The sequence below is a fragment of the Arvicanthis niloticus genome, chromosome 17, assembly GCF_011762505.2.
Source record: "Arvicanthis niloticus isolate mArvNil1 chromosome 17, mArvNil1.pat.X, whole genome shotgun sequence".
NCBI lineage: Eukaryota > Metazoa > Chordata > Mammalia > Rodentia > Muridae > Arvicanthis > Arvicanthis niloticus.
In genome coordinates, this window is record NC_047674.1 from 31,492,181 (window position 1) to 31,508,438 (window position 16,258).

A 16,258-nucleotide genomic window follows, 5' to 3' on the forward strand; every position below is an offset into this window, starting at 1 on the left:
GCCACTCTCTGGATTGATTACCACATATAGGGTCTTTGTTTGTTACTTTTAAAATACTTCACATTCTTTTTCTTTCCTGTGTCATTATGTTTTTATTGAGCCAGGTGTGAATCTGAGATACATAAATTCTCTGAATACCTCCCCTACCCCAGAGTTCCTTTTTCAGGGCTGGGTACTGCATCCAGGGCCACACTCCTCTTAGCCTAGCATTCTGTCACTGAGTTGGTCTCATAATATTTCATTAGGCATATGTGCACACCATGTCTTCAACTGTGCCTTCCCCTTTGATATTACATGGAAGCGCATGCATGCATATGTGCATGCATGAGTGTGTGTGTGTGTGTGTGTGTGTGTGTGTTGTGTAAAACTGACTATATCTCCATGTATTTAGGATAGGCATCCAGAATAGGTTCTTTAAATGTTTCTGAAATTATCTAACATAGACCCATTTCAGATCTAAAGTATCTTGGTGGGACAGTTAGAAGGACTCACAAGAGACTTAAGAATCCAAAACCAGGCACAAGGACCAAAACACAGATCTTGCCCCAATAGTGACAGTGGAGGGAAAGAGAGAAGAGTCTTGAGTGTCCAGCCCAGGCGCTGACCTGGCTGGTAACCTGGTGTCTGGGTGCAGGCTCTCTCCACAGGAAGAGCCTGTGTATAGCCAGGAGCTCCCAGGGATTCCAGGAGTACACCAGTACCGTCAGCCTCCTTTGGGCTCCTTCCCTCACAGCAAACTGCCGCTGCCTTTCCACCTAGTTCTCTGGTTTCAGGAGCCCCCTGTGCCCTATCTAGGGGAATCACAGAGCTGGAAGCAGTGTGTGCTGCCTCCCTCCTGTCCCAGCAGTACCTAGCCAGAAGGAGCCCTTTCTCCATCCGGCCTCTGCTCCTTTGCCTTAGGAGGTTCCTATTCTTCAAACCTGTGGGCAGTTGGCCATTTACTGACCCATCTAGGGATAAGTCAGACCATAGTCAGTGAGACACATATGCATGTCAGCCATGAACATTTCATAGGAAATTCTGCTAAAGGCTTCGCTGAAATCCAAGCACATTAGAGCCTGCAATTGACTGATGTTCCATTGCATGAACCTAGTAATTCTACCCCATTACACATTAATGAAAAGAAAGCAATTTTTCTCCTTAGTGAACTCCAGTTGGTTCCTGGTAGTCATATACCAGTTCCAAATTGTTTACATACTATTAAAGTTACTCTAGAACTTGACAGCCAAACCTGAAGAGGAAGAGAAACAACGACAATCGCAGCAGGTGACGTAAGAGGCCAGTACTAGAGCAGGGAGAGAAACCAGAGGACACGAGGATTATCTGATATGCTCAAACTTGCTCACCTAAAGCAAGATAGTAATTACAAGAGAGGGAAAGACTTAATTATTAAACAATTATTTTTCCTGCTATTAAAAAAGCTGATGGCATCTTATAATCGCAGGAAAAACAATTACGGCTCCATCTCTCATGGATGTAAGTGGCAACATTCCCAGAAAAGATGTTAGCAAATTAAATCTAGTGATGTTAAAGGGGCGCAATAAATCATGACTATGACAGGTCAGCTCCAGTCATGCAACATTTGAATCAACGTGGGAAAGAAATCAGTATCTCAGAAGAAAAAGAGTTAATCATTCAGTTATATCACCAGGTAAAAGGGGATTGCCAGGCAAACCTAGCAGCCTGGGTTCAATCTCTAGAACCCATGGAAAGGTGGAAGGACAGTTGTTTGCTAACGAGAGAGAGAGAGAGAGAGAGAGAGAGAGAGAGAGAGAGAGAGAGAGAGACCAAGAAGTACTTAATTGCTCAGGGAAGACTGTCTGATAAAGGAGGTCTTCAAAAGTTAAAAGCAGCAACATCGGGTGACAACTGTTACCTCTTTTATCCTGAGTCTCACCCTCATGCTAAGGGAACTGCTGTCCAGAGTGCCAAGCAAGTATCTACTGCAGAGCTATTCCCCAGCCCTGCAGGATCAGCTTTGAAAACTTCCCCTAAGCCAAGAATGAGGTGAGAACACCAGGACCTGTGACATCCCAACCAGCAAAACAAGGCAACAACAAGATGAAGAGCAGGAAGGGCTTAGTAGAGAATGAAGCAACCACCATTGCTCACGGATGATAATCACACAAATCTGAGAGTTCGGAATAAGAACTAGACTGACTCGGTTTACAGCAAGGTCAATAGAGGTTAATTCTATTTCTCTACACTTGCATGTAGGCTAAAGGACATATCTGCTGTTTTACCCTGGTTCCCTGGTTCTCAGCACAGGGCTTCAAAAGCCCGAATGTCTTTGCTCCAATAAAGAAGCACCTTGGGGTAGGCTCCCAGACAGCTCCAGGCATTAGTCACCAGAAGAGCAAACTCAATAACTGATGCAAACTTGGGACTTTGCACTGCTGGTCTCCAGGATGGGGGCACTGGGACAGACTTTAATCAACCATGCCTACATACTGTGGCCCTGATACAAGCTGGGTGGGGCTTCCTGGCTGGTGATCACACTGCTGTCCCAGGAGGGAAGGCACCTAGGCTCCACAGGCACAGACCCTGAGCTTCCAGCTCTCCCAGACATTGTCACTATGCCTGCATCCTTCGATGTGGATACTGCAACTCTACAAGATGCACTGCTTTAACTCTTTGGAGCTGTTCTAGCCCTACATTGGCAGGGCTGGAAAAGGCCTCTCCAGCATCTTGTATAAGCAGAAGAGCATCCTGAAGTTATTAGACAATAGGTTCAACCTGTAATCCCCAACACCAAAAAAACAAAATAAAATCAGTGAACCCAGTGTTCCTGTCTGCCATCATCTATAGGCTTGCTACAGCTCCACGAAATGTCCCAGGTGAGGAGCTAAGGATAGCAGATGTCCTTAAAAACAGTGTGTGCATGCGTGCGCACACACACATACATTCTTGCACAAGGCGCAAAAGCCTTGAAAAGCAAGAGAGGCATTGACTGGGGCTGGGTTTCGAAATGAGCCGATGAGCTCTGGTGTACAACGTGGTGACTGCAGTTACTGACAATGCTAGACTAAGTGTTCTTACCGCACACATACACACAAAAATGTTAATTACACGAGGGAATCCATACAATAGGTAACTTGATGTAGTCACTGTACAATGTGTACACATATTAAAACCTGTTAAAATGGCTGTGGTGGTGCACACCTGTAATCTTAGCACTTGGGGAACCTGAGGTCAATGAAAATTCAGTTGAGAGCCAGCCAAGGCTACTTAGTGAGACTGATCACCTTCCTGACCCCAGTAGGGGGAAAAGCCGGCATAGTGGTACATGCCTTTAATCCCAGCACTCTGGAGGCAGAAGCAGACAGGTTTCTATGAGTTCAAGGCCATAGTCTACAGAAGTTCCAGGACAGTCAGGGTTACAGAGAAACCTTATCTTTAAAAAAGGAAGGAGGGGCCGGGCAGTGGTGGCGCACACCTTTAATCCCAGCACTTGGGAGGCAGAGGCAGGTGGATTTCTGAGTTCCAGGCTAGCCTGGTCTACAGAGTGAGTTCCAGGATAGCCAGGACTACACAGAGAAACCCTGTCTTGAAAACAAACAAACAAAAAAAAAAAAAAAAAAAAAAAAAAAAGGAAGGAGGGAGGGAGGAAGGAAGAGAGGGAAGGGAGAAAGGGGGAAAGGAAGGAAGGAAAAATCAAAGGAAGGAAAGAAAGGAAGGAAAGAAGAAGTGTGTTCAACTAGAGGGCTCTAAACCTGTGAGTGTGGAGACCTGAGTTCAGTCTCTGGATGCACGAGGTGAAGTGGAAAACTTACTCCTGAAAGTGACCTTCTGACCTCAACACACATTAAAGCCCAGGCAGGCCTTGAACTTGCAATCCTCCAGCTTCAGCCTGTCTAATACTAGGGTAACAGTCCGAGGCCCACCTTCCACCTCCCTCACTGTCTCCCTCCCACCACAACCTATAAGTTGACTCCACCCAGTGCTCAGCAGTGTGGTACAGCTTCTGGAGCCATGGGCCCTGGACGGGAAGACTTGGGCGTGCTGAGTCTCAGCACCGGCTAAGCATTAGGTAAGTATTCCACCAGTGTCGGGATTCAGACGTTTCCTTCCTTAAGCTCTCTGCCTGCTCCTCTTTTATTTTATTTATTAGTATGTTAATCTATGTTTCTTCACTTATTTGGGGGTGTGATTGTATGATGGTCAGAAGACAAACTGAGGAAGGCAGTTCTCTCCTCCCATCATGTGGGTCTCCGACTAAAGTCAGGTCACCATGCTTAGCAGCACGTACCTTTACCCAAAGGGGCAGCGGCCATCTGGGCTAGAAGCCTGCTTATACCAGAGTTCCCAGGCAGCAGCACTTGCGTGCTCCCTCACCCTTGTTGCTGGGACACTCCTAAGAAAGGCATTTTGTTTCTGTTTGCTTGTCTGTTTTTTCAAGACAGGGTCTCCAAGTAGGCCAAGTTAGCCTTCAACTCTCCATCCCCTTGTCTCTGCCTCTCAGAATGTTACTGGGATATAGTTGTATATCACCATGAGATAAACATTTTGAGCCAGGCATGGTGGTTGCCTATGATTGCAGCAATCAGCCAGATCCCTGAGGCTGGAAGACTGCCGTGAATCTATGTTTCACACAGTGAGTTCTAGATCAGCCTGGGTTACATTGTAAGACTCTCATCCTAATAGGTAAACAAACAAATCTCTCTCTTGTCTCTGTTTCTTGCTGTGTGTGTCTGTCTGTCTGTCTCCCTTTCTCTCATTCCCACTCCCCTCCTTCTCTCTGTGTGTATGTCTGTAGCCTCTTGTCATGTTCTTGTCCCCTTTGAGTCTACTCTGGTCCAGGCTTCTTCCTCCCTACCCTGAAAATGAAAATCGTCAAGTAGAGCTATGAATATAGAGGCAAGATGGCTCAGAGTGCAAGGCACTTGCCACGAGGCCTGATAAACTGATTTCCATCCTGGGGATCCACAGGGTAGAAGGAGAGAAATAATCCCCAGAAGTTGTCCTCTGACCCTCTGACACCCCCTCTCTCATCATGACACACACACACACACACACACACACACACACACACACACACAGGGTTTTGGTTTTTTAAAGAGCATATTCTCAGTTTTCAGTTCTCACTCAGAATCTATTTCCTTTCCTCTCAGCTTGTAATCCTTACAAATAATATCTGACTTTTTACAGATGGTTTTATAATAGGATTTTTAAAAATTGAATGATTTGCTTCTTACAGAAATTAAGTTCTTATTTATTTGACTTTAATTTGTGTGTGTGTGTGTGTGTGTGTATGCATGCACACGAGCCCAAGTGTGGTGGGCATTAGACCCTAGAGGTGGAGTTACAGGTGACTGTGAACTGGCAAACACGAGTGCTGGGAAGTTATCTTGAGTTCTCTGGAAGAACAGTGAGTGCTTTTAATCAACGAACCATCTCTGCTCTGTAATGGACGTTTTGCTGAGCTCAATACATTTATAACTTAAAAAAAAGAAAGGCATCATGCTAAGGGTAGGGCAGACTGCCATGTAGAAGAGCTGCTGTGGTCACCAGCTGCTGTCAATGCCAACTGGGGCACATTCTGGACAATGGGAACAGTAACAGTTAACATAGCTAATGTTTACTGCACAATGACATAGTACTGGGCACAGAGCTGAATGCCTTGCATGCCTGACCTCCTTCAGTCACCCGGAGGTGGACACAGTCACCAGCATGGATGGGCAGAGTCATGGCCACTAAGGAAATTTTTCTGAGTTCAAGAGTAAGGCCATCATTCTAAACAATTCACAAAATAAATGGGCTGTACACGGATTTACTTATTTTTCAAACTTACTTTTAACTCTTGAGGAAGCTGGAAAAGGAAGACTTAAGCTGGGAATAGGTCTCTGAGTTACAGTGCCTGTGCATACAAGTGTGTAAGAAAGACTTCAAGTACCAGGGCATGGCCCTGCCTGTGCACATGGGCAGGGCTGTGTGAGTGTGTGTGTGTGTTTTCTCACGACTATGCAAACACAAATCTGGGGTAGGAGGATGTGTGTGGACATGTGAATGAGCCTCCCTACCTCTGTGGGGTCACACATGTGTGCCTGTCTAGGGTAGGGAAGGGATCCATCTTCCTTTTAAGGAGGCTCCAGGCTGCCTGCTGGCCAAAGACTAGGCATTTCAGAGAGCCCAGGGAACCAGTCTTTCTAGAGTCCTGCCCAGGTCACAGCAGATGGAGCCTGCAGCAAGAAAGCTACTGATGGTAGGCTCTAGGGAATGTCCCAGCCCCACTGAGTTTAACCCCTCAACCAAACAGGCTGGCACTGTACATCGGGCCTCTCCGGACTCTGCTTCTGGCAGAGCCATGCAGGGCAAGACAAGACTGAGAATTTTTTATCTAAGAAGAACCAACCTAAGCTGTGTTTACACAGGGCATAAAACTGTGCCCTGCTTAACGGTGATTTTAATGTCAAAAGACCTAGGGTGGCTCTGGGCAGCACATGGATGGAAACTAAAAATGGTTTTTGTTTTGTTTTGTTTCAGACAACATCTCGTTATGCAGCCCTGGCCAGACTGAAATCTGAGATCTGCCCACCTTTGTCCCGTTTGTTGCCAGGATGGCAGACTTGTATTACTATGAACATGGTTTTGATACTGCTGTTTGTTGTAAGAAGCTTCAAAAAGTTAACAATGGAACTAAGCCTCAATCTCTCCCTCTCTTCCTGCCACCCTTGGGGACTCTGGCCGCCCTAGACTTAAACCCACAGTCTCCCTACCTCAGCATACAGACTTGAATGCTAAGATTTCAGTATGCCCCATCGTACCCTACCATGAAAGTGAAGTTCTAAAAAAGTTGTCACAACACATCAGAATATTCAAAGTAGTTCCTTCTTGGTCACATGCTGGTAGTTTGGTTTGGCTTAGACTTTTTGTTATCCTTGCTGAAGGTCTGGCAATGAGATGCTTGTTTTTTATGGCTATGAAAAAATAATGATCAGCAATAAAAAAAAAACAAAAGAAAATGGCAAATAAATAAAAGAGGAATACAAAGAAGCAATCCAGACTTCAGTCTACAAAAGAGTCTCCAAGCTTTTTGCAACAGGACATCTTGGCAAGCTCAGCTGTGAGGACAGGGATGACTACGGTCCAGGACAACTGAGGCAGAATGGCCCAATGAGGCAGCACTTGAGAGCAGCTACGATCCATGCAAGCATACCAGGATGGAGGTGCGTTGAAATAGCAGCAGGGCCCAGGGTCATGGTGGGTGAGTGGGGAGCTGGGCAACACTTATTTCCTCAGAGAAATTCCCCCCAGAAAGTCAGTGTCCTTAAGCCCACAAGAAATGTTGAGAGAGTAGTCTGAGGACAAGCAAGGGCAGCCTGTCCCTTCTCATGGGCTGGATAAAGGAACCAGTAGGTCCTGCCAAAGCCAGGCATTGAGATAGTGACATAGGAACCTGGCCCCCTCCCCTGCTATACATACTCCCCAGTCATGCAACCTTTCAGTAACCAATGTTGAGTGCAGGCTAAACAGTCTCTTGTCAGCAGACTGGAGCTGGCAGGTAAGAGTCACTCTCAAGGCAAAACAGGTTTCCTTCTGCTCAAAGATGCCTTTGTGGCTGGGTCTAGAGGATGGTAGGAATCAGTCAGGGATATACAGAGAAAGCACAGCGATCTGCACTTCAAAAGCCAAAGGGCCTGAAAAGCAGTCACATCGGGCACTGGTACTCTTGCCCACAAAAGACCAGTGAGGTCATTTCCTATCTGACAGTCTTTGTCTAAGCCATCCCAAGAGGTGTGTGACATAGTGGTCCTGTGAAGAGCCCACTGAAAGGTCCTCTTGCTTCACTGTTTCTCCAGACTTCTAGTGACAAGACAGCCTCCCCTCAGAGGTCCCCTCCCTTCATTCACTGCCCCCATTGGGTGCTGTTCTGTGACCCTGTGCTCTCAGTACTCATCTGTTCCCAGGTTAAACTGTTCAGTGATCCTTATCCTGACCTGTGATATCAGGAAACCATTAGAGCTGAATGCTTTCAACTAAAAAGTGAGTCTTTCTCAAAGCCAATGCTGGAATGCTAAGAAGCTCTTATTAGGACCTAGACACAGGCAAAATCCTCTGGCACACCCACAACTGGTTTAAGAGAGGTTTATCATCAGCAGGTCCCCAAGATCACTGCACCCTGGCTCCTTGGAGGGAACCAGCCTGCAGGTGGCACAATGCCAGCCTGCTCCACTGAGCTCTGCCCCCTACTCAGGGCACAGCAGCAGACAGAAAAGAGGCAGCAGCCTGGCTGGCAAAGAGCTTTGTCAGCTGCCCACACTTGGGACCCATGCCCTATGTCCATAGTGACATTCACACAGACAGCAGCCATCACTCTCAGATGCGGCTCCTCAAGATCAAATCACTGACTGATGAGGAGCTGATGGAGTCAGCTGCACAAATGCCACTGAGCCCCTGGCTTATATGTCCCATCCAACAGCCTGTGCGTCCCAAGCTTCTCCTTGCTGCTGAGCCCAGTATGGTCCTTGACACCTTTTCACCTTCTCCATGAGTCTGGCAGTGACAATATCCAGCCTGGCCCTGGCCGTCCTCCTGGGCCCCAGTGAGCATTTCACCTGCACAGGTGCCTAGACACTCTATACAGAAGTGTGGGCTACACTTGTCCACAGAACCCTCATCTGAGTGGGACCCTGTCAGAAACACAGACTGTCAGGCATGGTGACTGGTGCTTATAATCCCAGCACCTAGAAGGCTAAGGAAGGAGGATCCTTATGAGTTTAGGGTCAGTGGGCTACATTAGTAATGTAAGACACTATCTCAAGAAAACAAAAGCAGTCCAGTGAAACGCTAGAATAAAAGCATTTGATCCCTAGAACCAATGGCAGAATGAAAGAACTAAAAGTTTCAGTGCATATGTACATGCACGGGGGCACACACACACTTACACATAACACACACTCTCACACACACTTGCACATAACACACACACGGGGCACATGCACACACTGTACACATGACACACACACAGGGCACATGCACACACTTGCACACACATACACGCATGTACACACACACACAAGCACAGACAGGGGAGCAAGCACATACACACCCACAGGAAATGGCTTTAGAAAGGAAATGCTAATTTTCAATGAAAAAGTCTGGGTCATCAAAGCAAGTATGAGAAGCTCTGATGTTTACAGTGCTGAGCTAAGGAGCAACAGAGGGTGAGATTTCTTATTTCCTTGTGCTCCATTCTCACCAAACTGACTCTTTTTCTCCTTTCCCTACCACAGTTAAATCACATTATCATTCCAAACGCACAAACCAGACACCTCAGACATTGTAACATGTGTGCCCTATCTGTGTGCTTGTACAACCAAGCCTTGGTTGTATGTCTGTCTCCCTGGCAGACTGTGAGCTCTATGAATAGGTGGCTTGACACGTCGCTGACTCTCCACAGCCAGCGCTATGTCTGACACACGGGCTGCAAAAAGCTACATGTTTATTGAACAAACATCTACACAGGTAGTTGTGGCAGGGAACAGGAAAAATTACTGAAGCTGTGTCAGATGGCAGGAACTAGGAGTGAACAAAAAACTCAGGCAGTGTTTTTTTCTTGACTTTATAGTTGTTCTGGGACTAAATTAAGTAGATGGGAAAATCTGACGTGGCACAGACAGGAATATGAGAGGGATTTTTTTTTTTTAAACGAAAATATTTCTAGCTTGCTTTCTTCTCCAAATTAGATCCTGCTAACTTGCTGGGAGGAGTACTAACGGGTTCAGGGTCACGTCATAGGCCAGTGACCAAGCTGGGTAGAATATAATAACCCCAGCTCTGGCTGGGTGGAGTGTTTATATCCCTCAATATACAGTGGTCGAGAGGGTTATAAGGTGGGTGGGGAAAGATAAGATGGTTAAAGATGAGCTAAGGGTCTGGGAGGGGCAGGACTACCCAGGAAGGGGCACAGAAGAGCTGGAAGGTGGGCTCGAGGTTGGGGTAGGGCATGCGGCATTAATGTCTCTGCCTTAGCGCTTGCAAAAGCGTCTAAGGGGAAGTCAGATATAGACTGGCCTAGGAGTCACTGGGCTTTCTTGTTTCAGGATTCCAAGCTGTGACAAACCCACTCCCAACACCCAGTACTGCAAACAGTTTTAGGCGAGGCTCCAGGAGAAGGGCCAAGGTTCAAACTCCGTGAATCTGGGTGGCCTGGATTAACTGGCATGCCTTCATGCCACATAGAGTCTTACTCCTGAGGGTTCCTAGAGCCTCTCCTGAATGTGGCAAGAGGGTTCAAAAGCATCTAATGCTAACTGTCTTGAGGTAGGAAGCAGGATTCTCTGCCTTAATCTTAGGGGAGTTCAGCTCCCCACACCCTGTGCTATGCATTTTGTGATCCAACTTAATGGGGGAGGCCGTGTAAAAACTCCCATGACCAGGCAAAGGGACACAACTGGCAATGGACTGTGAGTGTCACACTCAGAGCCCCAAACTCCTCATGCCTGGAATCAAGGTATACACACATGCTTTTCCTGGTACAGACAGAGATGCAGCAGAGAACCCTAAACTTTCATGCCTGGAATCAAGACACAGACACATACACACACACACACACACACACACACACACACACACCGCTTTTCCTAGGGAAGACAGGGATGTCAAAGCACTTCTCACAAATGTCTCAAAATTCTGAAGCTTCTAGAATAGGAATAATTTTCTCCCAAATCTGACAAGTCCTTTATTCATTTATTCATTCACAGGGTAATATTTTATTGAGGCCTTACTGTGTACCAAGGGTCATACCAGAGCTATCAACACAATCATCAGGGCATAGAGCCTGCCCTTTGGATCTTATATTGTACTGGGTGGAGATAAAGGCTTGGCAAACCACTAAGCCCTTGAGCTGAGGCCGAGAACGGAGCACAAGGAGGAAGACTGGGAAAGTCAAGAGAGATGTTGGGGTTACAGGCTTACATGGCGTGACAGCAGGGCCTCACACAGCCAATGCTGAGGAGGCAGGTTAGGGAAAGGAAGAAGCCACACTAACTTTCTTGGAGAACAGCTAGGGCAAAGGCCCCAGAGCTGGGAGTGTCGAGGTGTGTTTAAGGAACAGGAAAGCCTGAAGTAGCCTGGCAGACAATCATCCATTCATTTGTTCAAGTAATGTTCACTGAGGCCCCATCTGTTGGCTAGGCCTGCTGTGGTGAAAACCAGTAAGGCAGGGCCCATGCTCAGGAACTTACAAAGCTGGGGGGTGGGGATTAAAAAAACCTGGTTAAAAAAAAAAAATTACAGATGCAGGCTTGGGGCACACACCTACAATCCATCCAGCCTCAGCTACAAAGTAGGAAAGCTGACTCAAAACAAACCAAACCTCAAGCAGACAGACAGAAAGGTCCTCATCCAGGCAGGCTTCTAACAGAGTGAGGTCCAGAGACATCACACAATTTTGGGGGTAAAAGATCCAGTAAAGATCCTGAAATACGCCACTCCGCCTGACGTGACACTGGGGCTGCTGAACTGCGCTTGTGCCTTGTTAATGACAAAAACAGAAAAGCCTTCCAGACACTAAACTTGGAAAGAGAATCTTTTTTTTTTTTTTGGTTTTTTGTTTTTTTTGAGACAGGGTTTTTCTGTGTAGCCCTGGCTGTCCTGGAGCTCACTCTGTAGACCAGGCTGGCCTCAAACTCAGAAATCCTCCTGCCTCTGCCTCCCAAGTGCTGGGATTAAAGGCGTTCGCCACCACCGCCCGGCTGGAAAGAGAATCTTAAAAGCTTGTCACATCCTGGGCAGCCTCAGACTAGGGCTAGGCACCAGATGGAAAGACCCAGGAAAGCCCACACAGTGGGAGGTGTGGACAACATCAAGACACTTCTGTGGTAATTTACAAAATTAAGACTGGTCTCCTAAGTTCTCCAGATATCAGGAAGGTACCACACATGGCTCAGGGTCTATTCATAAGGAGTGACCACTGTGTCACACTGTCATTTCCCTGACCCACAGGGTAGATTATTCCTGCTTTTCCATGAATTACTTGGGATCCACACTCTAAGGCCTGGACTCAGGCCACAAGCCTCTGTCAAGAAAAGTCTGATGGACCCAACTGTGGGGTAGGACTCGGCCCAGAACAGCTCTGGCCTAAGAGATACCAGCTCTATTTTTCCAGCTCAATGAAGGACACTTCTTCACAGGACAGAATAGAGTCCAAAAACGCCCTGCCCAGACCCAGTATGCTCCCATAGAACAGAGGTCAGCCCGCTGATCAAGAGCTAGACACCAAATTAAGCCAATTCATACTAGTTGGATCCAGATCTAACCAAACTGCTGGGTATATCTGTCACCAGAAAACCACCTCAGACCACAGAGGGAGGTGAGAAAGAAGTTGTCATGGAGTCTTCACTAGGTTCCGTATGAAGCCACTGCAGAGAAATTTTCAGGTTCCCCAGCTGCAAGATGGGAGTCGAGACACACTCCCCACTGTTCCTACTCAGACCCCGAGCAAAACAGGCTCTTGGGTCTACACTACTAAATCTCCTCCCATGCCACCCAGACAATCTCCTGTCCTGGTTTACAATTCTCAAGATGCCCTTAGCTCTGATGCCAAGATCTGTGTAGAAAACTTAAAAGGGAGAGGACCAACCTGCCTCCTTGGCCTTGACCCTGACCCAAGTGCACCTTTTAATACCAAATCTGGTAAGGTCATCTCTTCTCTCCTGATCCCATTTCAAGACTGTCCACTACCTTCCAGTTTCAGAAATGACCCCAGGGTTATCCACAACTAGTGGTTCACAGGTCAGCCTGAGCCTTTGCCAGAAACAGCTCTACATACAGGAGGAAGGTTGGGACCAAGATTAGGAAGCAACGTCCCCACAGGATGAGCTTCTCTAAAGACCACAGGGTCTTCTCTAAAGAGTTGCCCTTTCTTCCTCCTCACCTCCTTCAGCCTAGGAGGGTTTCAGGGTAGAAGAGGGAGGAAGTCTTTGTTGGGAATAAGGAAAAGGGTGTGTGCCCTGCCTGAGTTTGGAGGCAGGGGAGTAAACCCTCCTAAGTGCCTACCTATCTGGGAGCTAGCCAAGCACGAGAGAGAGAGAGAGAGAGAGAGAGAGAGAGAGAGAGAGAGAGAGAGAGAGAGAGAGAGAGGAACATGAGAACACACAAAGACACACACGCACGCACGCGCACACACACACATACACACAGAGCAAGGCCATCTGAAGACTGGGAGTAGGATTAAGTTTATGTTTGGCTCTTGGGAAAGATGGAACAATAACAAAAGCTTGCTCTCCATGCTTCTGCTAAACAGTGGAAACTGCTAGTTGGCACTGTTCTGAGTTGGAGGCCAAGGAGAGACCTCCCAATTTTGCTTGTGGGCTGGCGGGTGACTGATGGGACTGCCCTGGTGAGGACTCACAGCTCCAAACCTGGGACAAACTCAGGGGGAAAAGTGTGCAAATACTCCAACCTGTCCCCTGGTGGTCATGGACCAGCAGAGCCAGAAGTTCCACTAGACAGAACCACTTGCTGAGCCACAAACGAATCCTTGGCTTCCTCACTGAGTGGTGTGACCCAGTCTCAAGTCACTTCATCTTTTAAGATTCCCCTCAAATGTGTCGTCCCCTATGACAACATCCTCAGCTCCCAGGCTACTTCCCCTCCCTACCCTTTAAGCCTCCATGAGGCCTGGTGGTTGCCTCTTTTAAGGCATGAGCCATACCCTGTCTCCCTCCCCCAGCTCCAGACAAGTGTGTCTCCTTCAGCTTTGATTCAACTAAGCACAGAGCACAGTACCTGGCAGAAGGCAATGGCTTGAGAACTGCTTCTGCTGTGCCTGATAACATTCACCTCAGAGGCATAGGAAGTGATGGACAGAGGGGACCCAGAATCAATCGCACAAACAGAAGAGTAAAATCAGCATACAGAAAGCATGCAGGGGATGCTTCAGGGGAACAAGCAGTATCAAAAGGACATTTAATCAGTCCTTACCCTTCTTGAATTCCTCCAGCATGGCATCCAGCTTGGTGTCATGAAAAACAAAATGTACCGGGTGGTTGTAGAAGCGAGTGATCGTCTTGAGTGGGGTGCAGTCATCCGGGTCAACAAAAGCCAAGTCTTTGACATAAAGGATATCTACGATATTGGATTGCTCGTCTTCAAACACGGGAATGCGAGTATAGCCACTCTCCATAATCTCTGACATGGTGTTGAAGTCCAGAATGGCATCACTGCGGATCATGAAGCAGTCATGTAGCTGGGTCATGATATCCTCCACAGTTTTGGTCCTTAGTTCCAGGGCACCCTGGATCATATTTAACTCCTCCTTCACCAAGTCATTATAAGGCTCTGTCACCTTCAACATCTCCATCAGCTTCTCCCGATTGTAAACAGTACGAATCTCCTGACCCAAGACGAAGTCCAGGAGTTTGCTAATGGGGAAACTCAGGGGGAAAGTGAGGAGCATAAAGACTTTGGTGAGAACAATAGTGTTGGCACCCACAGCCAGCCCGTGCCGGGAGCACAGGGCCTGAGGTAAGATCTCCCCAAAGATGACAATGCCAATGGTAGAGGAAGCCACTGCCATGATGCCAGAGCCGATGAGGTTGTCTAGAAGGATGGTGAGGGAGGTGTTGACTAGCACATTCCCCAGGAGCAGCGAGCAGAGCAGGTAGTTGCCCTTGCGCCTGATGGGTTCTATCTTGCGAGCATACTTTCTCTCCTTCTCAGTTCCACAGTTCTGCACGATGCGCAGCTCCATCGGGTCCAGGGCCATAAGCCCCAGGTTGAGGCCAGAAAAGATGCCCGACAGCACCAACAGCACCAAAACGAGAAGGATGTGCAGCCAGAGCGGCAGAAACCTCCCATGCTCCTCCACCATGAAGAGCAGGGAATCCTTGTCCGTCCATTTGACCCAGGGCCCGTCGGCCCGGGTCCGGGTGCACAGTGCGTACAGCTTCATGTTCTCGCTCCTCCGCAGGAACTTGGTAATCACCACTAGCATCCCCGACGTGTTCCCGCGGCTCACGTTGACCAGCCGCTGGACCACTAAGTCTTTGGTGAGCTCCAGGCAGTTGGTGGAGTTGTGGACCTTCTCGGCGTCGTCCACCTCGGTGAAGGAGATCAGGTTGCTGGAGATCTCGCCCAGGCTGTGGCCGTAGAGCCTCAAGTTCACCGTGCTGCCCTCGGACACGAAGATGATGCCATCCGGGTTCATCCCGCACGACTTGTTGCAGCTCGCCAGCCTCATGCCTAGGATCACGCTCTGCTGGGAGCTGCTCTGGCCGCTGGCCGCCCGGGTCCATAGCAGCAGCAGCAGCGCGGCCAGGAGGAGGCGCCCTCGGGCCGGCCAGCCGTCCCGCCACCCGCCCCCGCCCCCCGGCGCCATGTTGCTCCGGCCCCGCCGCTGCCCGCGCCCCACCGCGCGCCTCACTCGGCGCTGCGGCTCCTACCCTCCTGCCGCTTCGCCGCCGCCGCGCCAACTGCCCCAGCCGAGGGCCTGACGTCAGACCGCGCCCTGCCCGCCCCGCCCCGCCGCCCCACGCCCCTTATTTGCATGCGAGGTCCCGCCCCTACCCACGGCTCGCGCGCCTGGCTTAAGGAGGACTGAGCGCTTAAGGTGGAACGGCTCAGGGCGAGCGCGGGAGCCCGAGGCGAGGTTGCGCCCGGCCAAGCCTCCGCGTGGCACCTGGCTTCTCCCGCGCTCCTCCCTAGGGAGCCCGGCTCCCAAGCCCCACGCGCCCGGCAGCTACCGGGTCCCCTGCACTCTGTCGCTCCGTTCTGGGCAGGTGGTGCTTCTCCGAGGGCCCAGCGAGAAAAATGCATTTCCTGGTTTAGAAAAAGAAAAGGGAACCTGAGGGCTCAGGCTGGCATTACAGCCTCCTCACTTCTGGGATTTTTGCTGACCTTGACCCAAGGCCAGAAATAGGTTGTCACTGTCCCCGAAGTCCCCCCAGCCTACTGTTGGGGGGACTCTGTCTAGAGACCACCCAACTCCTAATGGGCTTAGGGGCCAGGCTCTGACCTAGGTTTTCCACCTGTCATTTCTATTTAGGGATGAGTTTTCATTGACCATGTACGCTTGTTTCAGCCTCTAAGGATACAGCAATGAACAAGACAATATTCTTGCACACCTTAGTTTACAGCCTAGCATCAGAAAAATGGCAATAAACAAGTAAAGCCATATGGAGGCGGGAGGGGGAGAGCAATTCGCAAGTAAACACACACAGGAGCACTTATTGAATCCTTCTGGCAACATTAAGTATTTTACATCTTACAGATGCAAAATTTGAACCTAGGCACAAATCCTAGGCCTTTCAGATCT

The 16,258-nt window shown here is 48.8% G+C and overlaps 1 protein-coding gene and 1 long non-coding RNA gene across 4 annotated transcripts in view; one reads left to right on the top strand and one right to left on the bottom strand.

Moving 5' to 3' along the window:
* Window positions 1-6,941, top strand: part of LOC143434842 (uncharacterized) — a 41,537-nt gene extending 34,596 nt beyond the window's left edge. For all 3 annotated transcript variants that reach the window (XR_013104651.1, XR_013104652.1, XR_013104653.1), the window contains exon 3: window positions 6,484-6,941. This is a non-coding gene — a long non-coding RNA (uncharacterized LOC143434842). The remainder of the gene's footprint in view (window positions 1-6,483) is intronic.
* Cnnm4 (cyclin and CBS domain divalent metal cation transport mediator 4) overlaps window positions 1-15,322 on the bottom strand; it is a 57,460-nt gene extending 42,138 nt beyond the window's left edge. Inside the window, exon 1 of the mRNA XM_034521500.2 lies at window positions 13,927-15,322. Coding sequence (XP_034377391.1) covers window positions 13,927-15,322 — 1,396 coding nt within the window. The remainder of the gene's footprint in view (window positions 1-13,926) is intronic.
* Window positions 15,323-16,258: the final 936 nt, after the last annotated feature.